Below are 17,769 nucleotides of genomic sequence, written 5' to 3' on the forward strand. Positions count from 1 at the left end.
TATGTTATATATTATACAGGATAGCTTGGGAATGAACATGTGGGCTCTGGCAATAAGCTACTCAGGTTCAAATGCCAAATGCCCATTTACTAGCAATGTACTGTGGGCGAGTTACTTTTGGCCTTTCAGTTGCCTCATCTATACAGAAGCTGAGTCTCTTGTTATGAGGACAGGATGAGATCACTCAAGTGCTCAGACCACGACTTGCATATAGTAATGAGTTAGCCATTCTTACATTCATAAGCTGAGGTGATAGGAGGCGCTGATATCCTGAGATTCATTCGTTCTATTAATTATTAAGGAGCAGAAGGCATTCTAAAGGGCAGTTAAGTGCCGGGGATTTAGCTCAGTTGTTCTGCCTCCTGCCTCACAAGCACAAAGTCCTGAGTTTGATCCCTGGTACCATAAAAAAAAAAAGATAAAAGGCAGTTAAATGTTTCAAGTAAGAATCTTCAAATAATTTTGCATTCTATTTTAGTTGTGAAATTAAACCAGAAATAAGAACAAAGAAGGTTGGGAATGTAGCTCAGTGGCACAGCACGTGCCTGGCAAGCACAAGGTCCTGAGTTTGATTCCTGGTACAGAAAGAAAGAAAGAAAGAAAGAAAGAAAGAAAGAAAGAAAGAAAGAAAGGAAGGAAGGAAGGAAGGGAGAAAGAAAAAAAAGAGAAATAATTAAAGAGAGGTAAACGAAGCCAACATGGAGAACTATAGGATTACTTTCAATACTCAGCTGCTGTGAGACAGGCAGAGAAAGGTGAAACAGAGCAAAAAGGAAGTTCTAGTGACAGTCTTGGGACAAATCAGTTGCTGACTTGGATTTTCCTGTCACGTGTCCGGTGAAGGGGCTGGTCATTCATTGCTCCTGAGTTTCACCTTTTGCCTTTTTATTTTTTTCTTTTGGTGGTACTGGGGATTGAGTCCAAGGCCATCTCACTGAGCTACAACCCCACCCCTTTTTATTTTTTATTTTCAGAAAGGGTCCAGGTCACTAAGTTACCCAGGCTAGCCTCAAACTTGGTATCCTTTTCCCGGCTTGTCAGGATTATACGTGTGCACCACAAAGTCTACCTTCGCCTTTGTTTGTTTTGTTTTTTGGGGATCAAACTCGGGTCCTTGCGCTTTCGAGGCAGGCAGCAGCACCAGTGAGCTAATCCCCAGCCCCCTTTGCCTTTGTTTTTGATAAAGGGCACCAACATTTCCATTTATATCAGGTGCCAGAACAGTCATTGGTTTTTAACCTAGGCAGTTTTGGCTTCTCTCTTCAAATGCACACTAATTTTTGTAGGCAGCAAAAACAATGCAAAAGCTTACTTGAATGATCAAATAAGACTATACATATACAAATATTCAATTTAGAGTACAGTAATAGAGAATATTTTTTCTCAAGTTTAAACATGAAAATGATGTGCCTTTACCTATACCAAAACTACCTAGGTGGGTACATAGAAATCAGTGTCTTGGTGTCTACAACTAACCCAGCCCTTCTGAGGACGACATCCATTTATTTCTCTGTCCCTTTAGGAGAGAAGTGCTAAGAGTGTGAGTTTATGCTGTCATTCCAGGCAGTAACTGACATTTCAGTATTTCTGTACCAAAGTTGTTGAAACCCTATCAATATTTTCAAGGTTAAAAAAAAAAGGAAATTGGAAAACAAAGAAAAATTTTAATTACAAGTCAAGTTTCACGCCCTACCAAGGTCCCGAGTCATTCGGAACACGCGGAATCAGCCACACCCTGGCAACAATCCACTGGACCCCGTCCCCTGCTCCTCCGTACAGCCACCTGGTTCCACACCACAAAGACCCAGAGGACACCGGACCACCAGACCACGGTACTGAGTCCCACTGCTCCCGGCCCAGAGGTAGGGGCTTCTGAGCCGCCATCCCACTGCTCCTGGTCCAGAGGAAGGGGCTTCCCGGTCACCATCCCTCCCGCTGCTCCCAGCCCAGAGGTAAGGGCTTTTGGGCCACCTTCTGTCCCGCTGCTCCTGGCCCAGAGGAAGGGGCTTCCTGGCCACCATCCCTACCACCGTACCTGGCCCCTGTCCCACCTCTCCCAGCTCAGAGGAGGTAATCTGTGCAGGCGCTAACAGGCCCCCACCCCAGTCGAAATGAGAAAACACGTAAATAAGTCTCAAAACCAGACTTTCAGATCACCTACAGCAAACCCAAAGGGAAATGAGATGGAACACTCTGATACTCAACCACCTGGACTCCCTGAACTGGCAACAAAAGGGGATCTTGAAAAAATGAAATCAGAAACAATTTCTCAGATAACAGGAGAAATTGTGCCCCTAGTGAAAGACATGATTAATAAATCTAGAGAGGAGCTCAGGAACATGATGGAATCTCAACATAGGAAACAGATGGAATCCATAAAACAGATGCAAATAGATTTCCAGGACATGAAAAACTCCATTGAAAGTCCACACAGCAGAATGAGCCAATGCGAGGACAGAATTTCAGATATAGAAGATAAGATTGCAATTAGTGACCAGGAAAAGAAAAATTGCTTCAAAATTATAAGGGAACATGAGAAATCAGTCCAGCAGCTGCTAGACGATGCAAAGAAGAATAACATAAGACTGATTGGAGTCAATGAAGAAACAGGAGAGAGTGAAGATGACATAAAAAATCTCTTCACAGAAATAATGGCAGAAAACTTCCCAAGCAGGGGAAAAGAACTTGACATACAGATAAGTGAGGCATATAGGACTCCAAATAGTCTTGATCAAAAAAAATCTACACATAGGCATATAATTGTTAAGATTCCAGAAACTCAACAGAAGAACAAAATTCTACAAGCAGTGAGAGAAAAGAAACAAATCACATACAAAGGAAAGCCCATCAGAATCACAGCAGACTTCTCAACACACACCTTCAAGGCAAGAAGAGCTTGGAGTGACATATTCCAAGCCCTAAAAGAAAACAGCCTCCAACCCAGATTGATGTATCCTGCAAAACTATCTTTCAAAATTGATGGAGAAATAATATACCTTCATGACAAAGAGCACCTTAGGAACTTCATGAATACCAAACCAGCACTCCAAAGAATTTTACACAATATCCTAGGAGCAGACATTGAGGATCACAACCCCAGGAAGCAAAGCAGAAGGAACCCATCTGGCATGACAAGAAATTAAATGTAAAGGGGGAGAACCCAACAAAAAGAAAAAGTCATGGCAATGACAAGTCAATACATTTCAGTTATAACCATCAATGTTAATGGTCTCAATTCACCAATCAAAAGAAATAGACTGGCAGAATGGGTCAAGAAGCAAAATCCAACAATATGCTGCATACAGGAAACACACTTAATTCAAAAGGAAACTCACAGACTGAAAGTTAAAGGGTGGAAAACAATACTCCATGCGACAGGAACCTGAAAAAAAGCAGGAGTAGCTATCCTCTTTGCAGATCAAATAGATTTCAAACCAAAACTGATTAAGAGAGATGAAGAAGGACACTACATCCTTGTAAAGGGAAGAATCCAAGAGGAAGAGATGACGATCATGAATATCTATGCACCAAACACTAGTCCACCCAACTATATAAAACAAATACTAATGGACATGAAAAGTCATATATGCACTAAAACAATTGTAGTGGGGGACCTCAACACCCCACTGTCACAAATAGATAGATGAACTAGACAAAAAATAAGTAATGAAATACTAGAACTCAATCAAACTCTTGAACAAATGAACTTAACAGATGTTTATAGAGTCTTCCACCCCACAAAATCAGAATACACATTCTTCTCAGCTGCACATGGGTCATTCTCCAAACTAGACCACATACTCACACATAGAACATGCTTAAGTGCAAAGGAATTGAAGTTATCCCCTGTATATTATCAGAACATAGTGCGATGAAATTGGAGATCCATAGCAAAAGAAACTGAAAAAATTTCATAAACATGTGGAAATTGAACAACACACTTCTCAATAATCAATGGGTCGCAGAGGAAATTAAAGAAGAAATCAGACAGTTCCTTCAATTAAATGACAATGACAATACAACATATTGGAATCTATGGGACACAATGAAAGCAGTCTTATGAGGGAAATTCATAGCAGTGAATACGCATATTAGGAAAACAGAACAAGCCCAATTAAACAACCTGATGCTGCACCTCAAGCTTCTAGAAAAAGAAGAGCAGGACAACCCCAGAGCTCATACAAGGGAGGAAATTATAAAGATCAGAGGAGAAATCAATGCAATGGAGACTAAGAGAATGATACAAAAAATCAATGAAGCCAAGAGTTGGTTCTTCGAAAGAATCAACAAAAGTGACAAACCCTTAGCCAACCTTCTCAGAAAACGGAAAGAAAAGGCCCAAATCCATGCAATTAGGAATGAAAAGGGTGAAATGACAACAGACCCAGCAGAAATCCAGAGGATCATCAATACCTACTTCCAGAACCTATATGCCAATAAGATGGACAACACAGAAGAAATGGACAGATTCCTAGATACATATGAACTACCAAAGTTGAACGAAGAAGACCTAAAAGTTCTGAACAACCCAATATCAACCAATGAAATTGAAAATAATTAAAAACTTATCAACTAAGAAAAGCCCAGGCCCTGATGGCTTCACTGCTGAATTCTACAAGACATTTAGAGAGGAACTGCTGCCACTACTGTTTAAACTCTTCAATGAAATTCAAATGGAAGCAATACTCCCAAATTCATTCCTGGAAGCAAGCATCACCTTGAACCCCAGAGCAGAGAAACACCCAACCGAAAAGGAGAACTATAGGCCAATCTCACTAATGAACATAGATGCAAAAATCCTTAATAAGATAATGCCAAACAATGCAGAAGATCATCAAGAAGATCATACACCCTGATCAAGTGGGATTCATCCCAGGGATGCAGGGATGGTTCAATATACGCAAATCAATCAGTGTAATACACTATATCAACAGAGCCAAGAACAAAAACCATATGATCATCTCAACAGATGCAGAAAAAGCATTTGACAAAATCCAACATGCATTTATGATAAAAACCCTACAAAAAATTGGAATAGATGGTCTCTACCTCAAACTGATAGAAGCCATCTATGAAAAAGCAACAGGCAATATCATACTAAATGGTCAAAAACTGAAATCCTTCACACTAAAATCAGGAACAAGACAAGGATGTCCACTATCACCACTCTTGTTCAATATAGTTTTGGAAACATTAGCCATGGCAATTAGACAAGAAAGAAATAAAAAGAATAAAGATAGGAAATGAAGAAGTCAAATGGTCATTATTTGCAGATGACATGATACTCTATATAGAAAACCCCAAGAACTCCACCAAAAAGTCTTCTAGACTTAATAACCAAAATCAGCCAAGTAGCTGGTTACAAGGTCAACACAAAAAAAATCAATAGCTTTCCTCTACATGAATGACAGACTCACTGAGACAGAAATAGGACAAATAATTCCTTTCACAATAGCATCCAAAAAACTGAAATACCTAGCAATCAACCTAACAAAAGAAATCAAAGACCTCTTCTCTGAAAACTATGGCACTCTGAAAAGAGAGATGGAAGATGATATCAGAAAATGGACAGACATCCCCTGCTCCTGGGTAGGAAGGATTAATATAGTGAAAATGGCCATACCTCCAAAACTGCTATATAGATTTAATGCAATTCCAATTGAGATCCCAGCAGCATACTTCATGGACCTTGAGAAAACAATCCAAAAATTCATTTGGAACAAGAAGAGACCCAGAATAGCAAAAGCAATTCTAGGTAACAGAGACATGGCCGGGGGTATCACAATCCCCAACCTGCAACTATACTACAAAGCTACTGTGACAAAAACAGCATGGTACTGGCAAAGAAACAGACCTGAGGACCAGTGGAACAGATTAGAAGATGCAGAAACAACACCAGACACACTCAGCCATCTCATCTTCGATAAAGGAGCCAAACACCCTCACTGGAGGAAAGATAGCCTCTTTAATAAATGGTGCTGGAAAAATTGGGCTTCAACTTGCCAAAGATTAAAACTAGACCTATATCTCACATCATGCACTAAACTAAAATCAAAATGGATTAAAGATCTAAATATTAAAATAGAAACTCTGAACCAGTTGGAACAGAGGTTAGGTAGAACCCTTGAAGACATCGGTGTAAGAAAAGATTTTATGAACAAAACCTCAGTTGCCCATGAACTAGCACAAACAATCAACAAGTGGGATCTCTTCTTATTAAAAGGATTCTGCACAGCAAGAGAAACCACCAGCAGGGTGAAGAGACAACCCACAATGTGGGAAAAAATCTTCACCTGCTCTTCCTCAGACAAAGGTCTACTATCTCGAATCTATAAAGAACTTAAAAAGATCAGACCTTCCAAATTTAAAGACCCAATCCGAAAATGGGCATCTGAAATGAACAGACATTTCTCACACAAAGAAGTAGAAATAGCAACTAAATACATGAAAAAATGTTCAACATCACTGCTCATTCGAGAGATGCAAATGAAAACAATGCTGAGATTCCACTTCACTCCAGAAAGAATGGCTGCTATCATGAAATCAACCAATAAGAAATGCTGGCAGGGCTGTGGGGAAAGAGAAACCCTGCTCCACTGCTGGTGGGAGTGTCAACTCGTGCAACCACTGTGGAAATCAGTATGGAGATACCTCAAAGAACTAGGACTGGAAGTCCCATTTGACCCTGCTATTCCCCTGCTGGGGATCTTCCCCAAAGAATTAAAAGAATAGTGATATATGTGCGCCCATGTTCATAGCAGCACAGTTTGTAATAGCTAAAACTTGGAAACAGCCCAAATCCCCATCAACTGGAGACTGGATAAAGAAAATGTGGTTTTTTTATAAAATGTAGTACTACTCAGCCATAAAAATGAGAAATTAGAGACATTTATAGCTAAGTGGATGCACATTGAAGCAATACTCTTAAGTGAAATAAATAGGACGCACATATATAAATACCAAATAGTTTCTCTGGTGTGAGAAACTGAAAGTGTAAATAAGGACTAAAATGTATAATAGGTCATGTGAAATAGGAAGAAAAGGGGCAAAGGGGAAGGAAGTGGGAGGGCTAGGGGAAAGGACAGAAGGGAATGGGATTAATATGAGAAAATGGAAAAATAGGAACAAAATCTTTGTAAATAGGGAGGACTGGAGGGGTTGAAGGGAGGGCTGGGCAAGGGTGAAAAATAAGAACCAAGAGAGACTATGGAAAGGTGCAAATTTCCAATGATGAATGTCATTACATTGTATACCTAAAATGTACCAATGATTACAATGAATAATCGATAATGTAAAATAGGAAGAAAAGGTCCAAAGGGGTAGGAGTAGTGGGAGGGGCAGGGGAAAGGAAAGAAGGGAAAGGACAAATGATGAGAAATGGAAAAAATGGAAATAGAGTCTTTGTAAATAGGGAAGGGTGGAGGGCATGAAGGGAGGGCTAGGAATGGGGAAAAAATAAGAACCAAGATGCCTTATGTAAAGGTACAATTCCCAATGAGAAATGTAATTGTGTTGTATACCTACAATGTACCAATAAAAGAATTTAATAAAAAAAAAACAAGTCAAGTTTACATATTGTTCAATGTTCACTAAAAGTCCTGATGCCACTAGCAGGACCTCAAAGGAGCCAAATTGAATCTCTTCCTATCCCTTCTAATTTCCAGTATACTATAGCAGTACAATTATTTTATGTCACATTTAGGAGAATGAGGACCACTTTACAAAAAGTACAACTGTATATCTCTTAATGTTCCACACAAATATGCTGCCCAAATGCCCTGCACATGCTGGGCATTAAATTGCACACACTGCTAACTGCACCCAGAGTACTGGTTGAAGTACACGTTCTCTCTGTGAGGATCAAATGGGATATTGGAATGTGGTTGACCCTGAAAATATTATACCATAGTGTTATAAACTGCCATTTAGCTGGGAAAAAACTTTCCATCACTGTAAGTCATAAATATTCTTCAAAAGAATACTAGCAGCTTTTATCTGAGCTACTAAATATGAACCTGAGACTGACTGGATCCACCCAAACCCAGGGCAAAGGTAAATGTTATTATAACATCTTTACAAGGAACTTTTTCTTCTTTTCTTGTCAATTTGGCCTTCACCTACTGTAGCCAGACAACAGTTTCAGATGAAACTGCAGATCTGATCTCTGCACAGTACCTTTATGAGCAGCCTGAGGAATGATGGTAGTCAGATAGAAAGGCACCGCTCTGAGGAGAAACAATTAGGGGGCTGTCCTTTGTGATCTGATGCTACATTACTCCAGAAGCTAAGACAATATGTAGTTAGTGAAACATAGTAGTTCACTCTTAATGCCTTATAATAGACAATCCATCCAGTCTGAGCTTTTGACATTGCATAAAATATTAGGAATAGTACGTTTGGGGCCGGGGATTTAGCTCAGTGGTTCTGCCACCTGCCTCACAAGTGCAAGGTCCCGGTACCAAAAAAAAAAAAAAAAAAAAAAAAAAGCATAATACATTTGGGCCTCAGATGGATGGAATGCATCAATAAACCAGCGCTCTGGAAGGAAAGCTCCAAAAATGACAAGTCCTTCAGTGCCATTCCCACGACTGTTCTCACCAACACAATGACTATACAAGACTTTCCTTATTTATCTGCACCAGACAAATGTGATTTGGGATGAGAGAATCACACAGCCTCAAGTTTCACATGTAAAAACGTCTGAAGTGGCTGAAGAGCAGCAGCTCCATGCTGAAGACACCCACTTCCTCTGACTCCAGAGCACCACCATCTGGCCTCACAGTCCATCCCTCTGAGGGGGACAGCTGTGCAGAGGTAGCCTAGTTCACCTTTCAGAAAGGGTCGGGGATTTAGTAAAAGTCAGGCCCATACCCCCTGAGATTGTTTTGTAATCTTTGGGAATGAAGCAAAGTAAGAAAAATATGATTCTGGCAAGAGGTGGCTTTTAGGAATTAAAAAGATGGCTCTCTTTCCCTTTTGAGTCTCCTTTCCCCACCTTGGACAGTCTCATGAGTGTATCAGTGCACAAATGCCATCAAGTAGAAAGCGTTGGAGGAGGAAGGTGAAGTTTCTACAGCTGCATGTGCCCACTAGTAAACATCATCAGGAAAGCTCTGTACTAACAAGAAGACTGTGAACCTCAGGGCTCCCAAGAAAACCCTGATAAGCTTTCATTCCCCGAGGAAAGTCGTTAAAAAGTGATTAGTTACCACCTCCTACCAGTGAGTTTTGTCATTTGTCCATTTTTCTACCTTCATTATGCTTCCTCACCCCTAACTTCCTTAACTGAGACATTTTAAATGGAAAGAAGTTAAAATAATCCTGATAGGATCTCTGTGAAATCACCCCCTCTGGTTGCACAGTTCTTACTTTGTAACTAAGGTTGCAAAACTAATCTCTCCCCCCCCGCCCCCCATCTCTCCCTGTCTCTGCATCTCTGTCTCTCTCTCTGTAGTAGTGAGTACTGAATCCATGGCAGCCTCTGAATCCACAGCCTCATGCATGCTAGGCAAGTGTTCCCTTACTGAGGAATAAGCTACATCCACACCCATTTTTAATTTTTATTTCGAGATGAATATTGTTAAGTTGCCTAGGCTGGCTTTGAACTTGCAATCCTCCTGTCTCCACTCCCCAAGTAGCTGTGATTACAGGTGTGCACCATCTCACCTGATGTATTTTCCAGGTTTTTTTTAAAAAAACACAGTCTGGTTAAGAATCATGCATAGGGAATTCTCCTGGGCAACTACTTAAGCATTTATTGTTGGAATGATAGCAGCAAATGTCAGCTTTTCAAAGATCTTATCTAACCCAGTCCTCTGGTTTGGAGGCTAAGAAAAAAAATTCATCTTTCAAATATATATAAAGCAATGTCTTTGTCTACCAGCAGCGTAGTCATAATGTCCAATGGCACATACTTGTAGCTATGTTCACACAGTAAACCATAGAAACACACTGGCTCTGATGGCTACCTGCGGCTGATAGGTGGGATCAATGTTTACTTAGTGTAGCCACCAGTGGCTTCTTCCGTCAGCAGGACTTTAGAGATGCTTATCATGTGCCCACAGTCCAGGAAGGACAAGCCCAGTGCAATAAAAAATCAGCCCTGGAAGACAAAACATGGTCATCACTTACCATGACTTACCATCTACAAAGAGCCTCTCACGCACAGTGACCACTCACAGCACGGCTCAGATGCAAACCTGCTCCCTTTCTTACACAACTGGCTTTACCAGCCTTCTTCCACCACCAAGGTTGCCCAAGACATGCTCCCAACCTCACTGTCCCTTCAAAACATCCTGCTGTCCTCAATAAAGTGTTCCTATGCTGTTTTCAATACTGAGTTCTCTCTGTTCTTTCTGCTTTGGCTCTGTGGGTTCTTTCTTTTATCCAACTGGGAATTTCCTAACGACAACTTTCCTTCCCCCAACCCCACCACCATCATAAGGAATGGAGAGGATGACTGAAGACCAATAAGGCACCTCCGGAGCTGCTCTATGAAGTTCTTTGAGAGCTAAACAGCGGTTACCCACTATACAATCAAGCCCTCACCTCTTAAAGTGGGACTTCAACAACCTCACCATTAGTGTCTGAGGATCACTGAGAATAACTTGGCGCCTTCATGAGCTATTTGCAAGCAAGGAAGATCCCCCTGATTACTAAGTGAACTTTTAAAACAACTCCTGCCAAGGACATATTCATTTATTTGGGTTTCCTAGGCCTTAAGGTCAGTATAGTCTTTGGATAACTGTGAACTTCTGGGAATGGAAAGAGAAAGAAGATACCAATACAGGACACAATTTTTCAATATTCACTAAAGGAAGTTTCTCAGATACCTAACCTGTGGCAGATATTGGCATGGGATAACTGTTCTAGAGATCAACAACAGATTTTCAGCCTCTATCTTTAACCATTCGCTATATCTCTATATCAACTTGCATAGATTCTGCTGGCCCATATCCCCAACCCTCATTTGTGTTTTCTACAGAAAGCTGTACAGGAGAAGGAACTGTTGTTGCTCAACCTGTTTTTCACTAATGTTAGGTAGCAATGTTAAAGAATATATGGAAAACAGAGAATATGTTTAAAATCCCACTTTCCAGCCGGGAGTGGTGAAGCATGCCTGTAATCCCAGAACTCAAGAGACTGAGGCAGGAGGATCACTATGAGTTCAAGACCAGCCTGAACTGCATAGTGAGACCCTGTCTCAAAAAACATCCCACTTTCCTAAGAAAACTACTATTTAGATTTTTATATATTATAGATTTCAAACATTTTTTGATAATCTGAGTATAAATAATTTGGCCTTCCTTTTGTATGTGACTATAGATTCATAACCAGGATTTTTAAATAACTCTCCAATAATCCAACAAGAGAATATCGTTATGTACTTGTTTCCTTAGACATCTAGTAAGTGGTAGAGCTGAGCCAGGCTGTGAGACCACCTGTGTCCCAACCTAAAGCTCTAAAGCACACTGCACAGTTCCTTTATCCAAATCTGTCCTATACAGTGCCACTCTCCTCTTTCTATATTACTACCTTCTTTCAGTTCCTCATTCTGAACTACATTCTATAACTAGAAATTAAGGGCAGAAGCCATATACAAGTGACAGAAATAGAAAAATGCCATGTTTTAGGAACCATGCAATTTCATGATTAGAGGTATAAATAGCAGATTTGACAAGCTCATATAAATTGCTTCAGTAAGCAGGAGGTGGATTGCTATGTGCTCTTGTGGTTCCATTCATTTCTGAATGTCAACTGGTCTCACCTCTACCTTCCTAGGTACCTGTGCCTCTGTGCCCTCCACACTGGGCTCATCAGGTACAACACAGAGCCCAGATAAAGCACACTGACCAACCACCACATACAACGCCACATGCTCTAGTTCCTGGGCATAAAGCATCACAAAGTACATGTTGGTGGAACACATGATAGGACCACTTGTATATGGCTCCACTAACTGGGGTCAATCCCCGGAATAGCAAAAAGAGAAACAAATTGGATCTGATTGTCTTAACCTCCATAGGAACCAGCACAATACTCAATAGTGGTTTTAATGTTTGCTGAAGGAATGAATAATTTTGTGTTCTGTGTGTAAGTATAGCCCACACTTACCACTGAGCAACTTAAAAACCCAAACTATTCCTTAAAGCCTTTCAGATCCCAGAAATTTCATGTACTGTTACTGCAGATCAAGACCATCCATGCTTCTTTCCTCCTCTCAATTTCTCCCTAGCACCCAGCACCAGGCTTGGTACCAAAGGGAAGAATTTAAGCTGCCTGACTGAATGGGATATGAATTGCCCTTGCTCCCTGTTGGCCTGCAAGCTCTGGAGAACATTTAAGAAGTTGACTGCTGCCAACACCCCAGCAGAGAAGCTGAAGTCAACATCAAATTGGAAATATTTAAACTATTTCCACAACGCAGACAACTAAGTGGGTTGTTGTGGTAGATGGTGCTGTTGGTAAAACATGTCTCCTAATATTCTACACAACAAACAAATTTCCATCTGAATATGTACCAATTGGGGTTTTTTTGTTTGTTTTGGTACTGGGGATCAAACTCAGGTCCTTGCATTTGTGCAGCAAGCGGTGAAACCACTAAGCTAAATCCCCGGCCCTGTACCAATTGTTTTTGACAATTATGCAGTCACAGTTATGATTGGTGGAGAGCCATATACTCAGGCTTTTTTGATACTGCAGGGCAAAAGGATCATGACAGATTGTGACCACTGAGTTATCCACAGACAGATGTATTTCTAGTCTGTTTTTTAGTGGTCTCTCCACCCTCATTTGAAAATGTGAAAGAAAAATGGGTGCCTGAGATAACTCACCACTGTCCAAAGACTCCTTTCTTGTTTGTTGGGACCCAAACTGATCTCAGAGATGACCCCTCTCTGTTGAGAAACTTCCTAAGAACAAACAGAAACCTATCAGTCCAGAGATTGCTGAAAAGCTGGCCCACAATCTGATTGCTGTCAGGTATGTGGTGTGTTCTGCATTCACACAGAAAGGCACAAAGAATGTGTTCGATGAAGCAATATTGGCTGCCCCGGTGCCTCCAGAACTTAAGTAGAGCCACATGTGTGTGCTGCTATAAACATCAATCCAGATCCCTTTTTGCACAAGCTGGTGTCGGCATCATATTAAAAGCAATATTTAAATCAAACAAAAGATTAAAAATTAAAATTTGTTTCTGCAATGACGACAAATGCCCTTCACCTACCCACATGTACTCTTGTGAGACAAGGCTGATAGGTATGCCCCAACCACTCCCAGGACTAGTTAATTTTGAGTAATTGTGATTGTCAGAAAAGTGATCAGTTTAGTTTTTGTTTTCTTGTTTCAAAAAACTTTGATGTTGTTTCAAAGCCAGGCACACTTGTGATGACTCTGTAACAGACTAATTTGAATTGTTGAATCTGCTCCCTGGATTCACGACAGTAATCTGGGACATCTTAATATTTTCCCCCTTCTTTTTGGGGGGAAGTGTGTGTGTGTGGGGGCTAGTCTTGTTTTTTAAAATTCATTAACCACTGGGCAGCCCTTAGGGGAGGAGGATGGATTGATTCACATTCCACTTCCTAGGAGTAGTTTAGAAAAATGTGCTTCCCACCTGGTGCTCTTAAGAAGGAGTATACTAAATGCCTCACTTCATAACACAACCCCTTTTTGAAAGTTGCCTTTTTCCTCTCTCCACCCTTGAATAGATGCAGTATTTGATGAAACTAATGAAAGTGGGTAGAAGCAGTCTTGCCCCTCCTCTTTTCTAGGATATACTCTATATGTGTCTGTGACTTTCAAGGAAATTTGTTTGCTGATTTTTTTTTGGAAGTTAATTTTAACTTCACTGGGCCATACCACTGCTCCCAGAACAGAGGACAAGGCTTCCAGACTGCCATAGCATCACTCCCAGTGCAGAAAAGGAGGCCTCTGGGCCACCATGGCATCGCTCCCAGCACAGAGGAGGTGAGCTGCACAGGCGCCAACAGCACACACACCCCCACCCCCATCGAAATGAGAAGGCATGTAAACAAGTCTCAAAACCAGATTCAGATCACCTACAGCAACCCCAAAGGGAAATGAGATGGAACACTCTGATACTCAATCACCTGGATTCCCTGAACTGGCAACAAAAGAGGATTCGGAAAAAATGAAATCAGAAATAATTTCTCAGATAACAGCAGAGATTGTGCTCATAGTGCAAGACATGATTAATAAATCTACAGAGGAGCTCAGGAACATGATGGAATCCCAACATAGGGAACAAATGGAATCCATAAAATGGATGCAAACAGATTTCCAGGAGATTAAAAACTCCACTGAAAGTCTACACAGCAGAATGAACCCATGTGAGGACAGAATCTCAGATATAGAAGATAAGATTGTAGTTAATGACCAGGAAAAGAAAAATTCTTTAAAATTATAAGAGACCACAAGAAATCAATCCAGCAGCTGCTAGATGATGCAAAGAAGAATAACATAAGACTGATTAGACTCAACGAAGAAACAGGAGAGAGTGCAGATAACATAAAAAAACTGTTCACAGAAGTAATGGCAGAAAACTTCCCAAGCAGGGGAAAAGAACTTAACATACAGATAAGTGAGGCATATAGGACTCCAAATAGCCTTGATCAAAAAAAAATCTACACATAGGGATATAATTGTTAAGATTCCAGAAACTCAACAGAAGAACAAAATTCTACAAGCAGTGAGAGAAAAGAAACAAATCACATACAAAGGAAAGCCCATCAGAATCACAGCAGACTTCTCAGTGCAAACCCTCAAGGCAAGAAGAGCTTGGAGTGATGCATTCCAAGCTCTAAAGGAAAACAACCTCCAACCCAGATTGGTGTACCCTGCAAAACTATCTTTCAAAATTGATGGAGAAATAAGATACTTTCATGACAAACAGCACCTTAGGAACTTCATGAATACCAAACCAGTGCTCTAAAAGATTTTAGAAAATATCCTAAGAAAAGACAATGAGGATCACAACCCCAGGAAGCACAGCAGAATGAATCTATCGGGCACAACAAGAAATTAAATGTAAAGAGGGAGAATCAGACAAAAAGAAAAAGTCATGACAATGATAAGTCAATAGGTATCAGTTATAATCATCAATGTTAAGGGTCTCAATTCACCAGTCAAAAGAAAGAGACTGGCAGAATGGGTCAAGAAGCAAAATCCAACAATATGCTACATACAAGAAACACACTTAATTCAAAAAGAAACTCATAGACTGAAAGTTAAAGGGTGGAAAACAATACTCCATGTGACAGAACCCCCCAAAAAGCAGGAGTAGCTATCCTCTTTGCAGATCAAGTGGATTTCAAAACAAAACAAATTAAGAGAGACAAAGAAGGATACTACATCCTTGTAAAGGGAACAACCCAAGAGATGACAATCATTAATATATATGCACCAAATATTAGCGTGTCCAACTATATAAAACAAATACTAATGGACATGAAAAATCATATATGCACTAGTACAATAGTAGTGAGGGACCTCAATACCCTACTGTCACAAATAGAGAGATCAACTAGACACAAAACAAGTAATGAAATACTAGAACTCAATCAAACTCTTGAACAAATGAACTTAACAGATGTTTATAGAGTCTTCCACCCCACAAAATCAGAATACACATGCTTTTCAGCTGCACATGGGTGGTTCTCTAAAATAGACCAATACTCACTCATAAAACATGTTTAAGTAAGGGCAAAGGAATTGAAGTTATCCCCTGTATACTATCAGACCATAGTGTGATGGAATTGGAGATCAATAGCAAAAGAAACTGGAAAAATTTCATAAACACATGGAAATTGAACAATACACTTCTGAATAACCAATGGGTCACAGAGGAAATTAAAGAAGAAATCAACAGTTCCTTCAATTAAATGACAATGACAACACAACATATCGGAATCTATGGGACACAATGAAAGCAGTCTTACGAGGGAAATTCATAGCAGTGAATACGCATATTAGGAAAACAGAACGAGCCCAATTAAATAACCTGATGCTGCACCTCAAGCTTCTTGAAAAAGAAAAGCAGGACAAACCCAAAGCCCATACAAGGGAGGAAATTATAAAGCTCAGAGCAGAAATCAATTCAATGGAGACTAAGAGAATGATACAAAAAATTAATGAAGCCAAGAGTTAGTTCTTCAAAAGAATAAACAAAACTGACAAACCCTTAGCCAACCTTCTCAGAAAAAGGAAAGAAAAGGCCCAAATCCATGCAATTAGGAATGAAAAGGATGAAATTACAACAGACCCAGTAGAAATCCAGAGGATCATCAATACCTACTTCAAGAACCTATACGCCAACAAGATGGAAAACACAGAAGAAATGGAAAGATTCCTAGACAAATATGAATTACCAAAGTTGAATGAAGACCTAAAATTTCTAAACAACCCAATATCAATCAATGAAATTGAAAACATAATTAAAAACTTACCAACCAAGAAAAGCCCAGGCCCTGATGGCTTCACTGCTGAATTCTACAAGACATTTACAGAGGAACTACTGCCACTACTGTTTAAACTCTTCAACGAAATTGAAAGGGAAGCAATACTCCCAAAATCATTCCTGGAAGCAAGCATCACCTTGATCCCCAAAGCAGAGAAAGACCCAACTGAAAAAGAGAACTATAGGCCAATCACACTAATGAATATAGATGCAAAAATTCTTAATAAGATACTGGCAAACAGAATGCAGAAGATCATCAAGAAGATCATACGCCTTGACCAAGTGGGATTCATCCCAGGGATGCAGAGATGGTTCAGTATATGCAAATCAATCAATGTAATACACTATATCAACAGAGCCAAGGACAAAAACCATATGATCATCTCAATAGATGCAGAAAAAGGATTTGACAAAATCCAACATGCATTTAGGATAAAAACCCTACAAAAAATTGGAATAGACAGTCTCTACCTCAATCTGATAAAAGCCATCTATGAAAAAACCAACAGCCAATATCATACTAAATGGTCAAAAACTGAAATCCTTCACACTAAAACGAGGAATAAGACAAGGATGTACACTATCACCATTTCTGTTCAATATAGTTTTGGAAACATTAGCCAGGGCAATTAGACAAGAGAAAGAAATAAAAGGAATGAAGATAGAAAATGAAGAAGTCAAATTGTCATTATTTGCAGATGACATGATACTCTATACAGAAGACCCCAAGAATGCCACCAAAAGTCTTCTAGACGTAATAACCAAATCAGTAGAGTAGCTGGATACATGGTCGACACACAAAAATCAATAACTTCACTCTACACAAATAACAGACTGACTGAGACAGAAATAGGGCAAACAATTCCTTTCACAATAGCATCCAAAAAACTGAAATACCTAGGAATCAACCTAATGAAAGAAATCAAAGACCTCTTCTCTGAAAACTATAGCACCCTGAAAAGAGATGAAGATGATATCAGAAAATGGAAAAACATTACCTGTTCCTGGATAGGAAGGATTAACATAGCGAAAATGGCCATACTTTCAAAACTGCTATATAGATTTAATGCAATTCCAATTGAGATCCCAGCAGCATACTTCATGGACCTTGAGAAAACAATCCAAAAATTCATTTGGAATAAGAAGAGACCCAGAATAGCAAAAGCAATTCTAGGTAACAGAGACATGGCAGGGGGTATCACAACCCCCAACTTCAAACTATACTGCAAAAGCTACTGTGATAAAAACAGCATGGTACTGGCAAAGAAACAGACCTGAGGACCAGTGGAACA

At 39.9% G+C, this 17,769-nt stretch overlaps 1 protein-coding gene across 4 annotated transcripts in view; it reads right to left on the minus strand.

Moving 5' to 3' along the window:
* LOC101725233 (natural resistance-associated macrophage protein 2-like) overlaps positions 1-17,769 on the minus strand; it is a 96,020-nt gene that overhangs the window by 54,960 nt on the left and 23,291 nt on the right. For 2 of the 4 annotated variants that reach the window (XM_087200156.1, XM_087200157.1), the window contains exon 5: positions 12,834-12,911. In XM_087200156.1, the coding sequence (XP_087056282.1) occupies positions 12,834-12,911 (78 nt within the window). Of the gene's footprint in view, positions 1-8,226; positions 10,103-12,833; positions 12,912-17,769 lie in introns of those variants that run through there. The other 2 variants (XM_087200158.1, XR_015446963.1) reach the window with 2 other exon arrangements.

Source organism: Heterocephalus glaber, unplaced genomic scaffold (genome assembly GCF_053883595.1).
Source record: "Heterocephalus glaber isolate CG9 unplaced genomic scaffold, H.glaber_assembly_v1.0 deba00001733, whole genome shotgun sequence".
Classification (NCBI taxonomy): Eukaryota; Metazoa; Chordata; class Mammalia; order Rodentia; family Bathyergidae; genus Heterocephalus; species Heterocephalus glaber.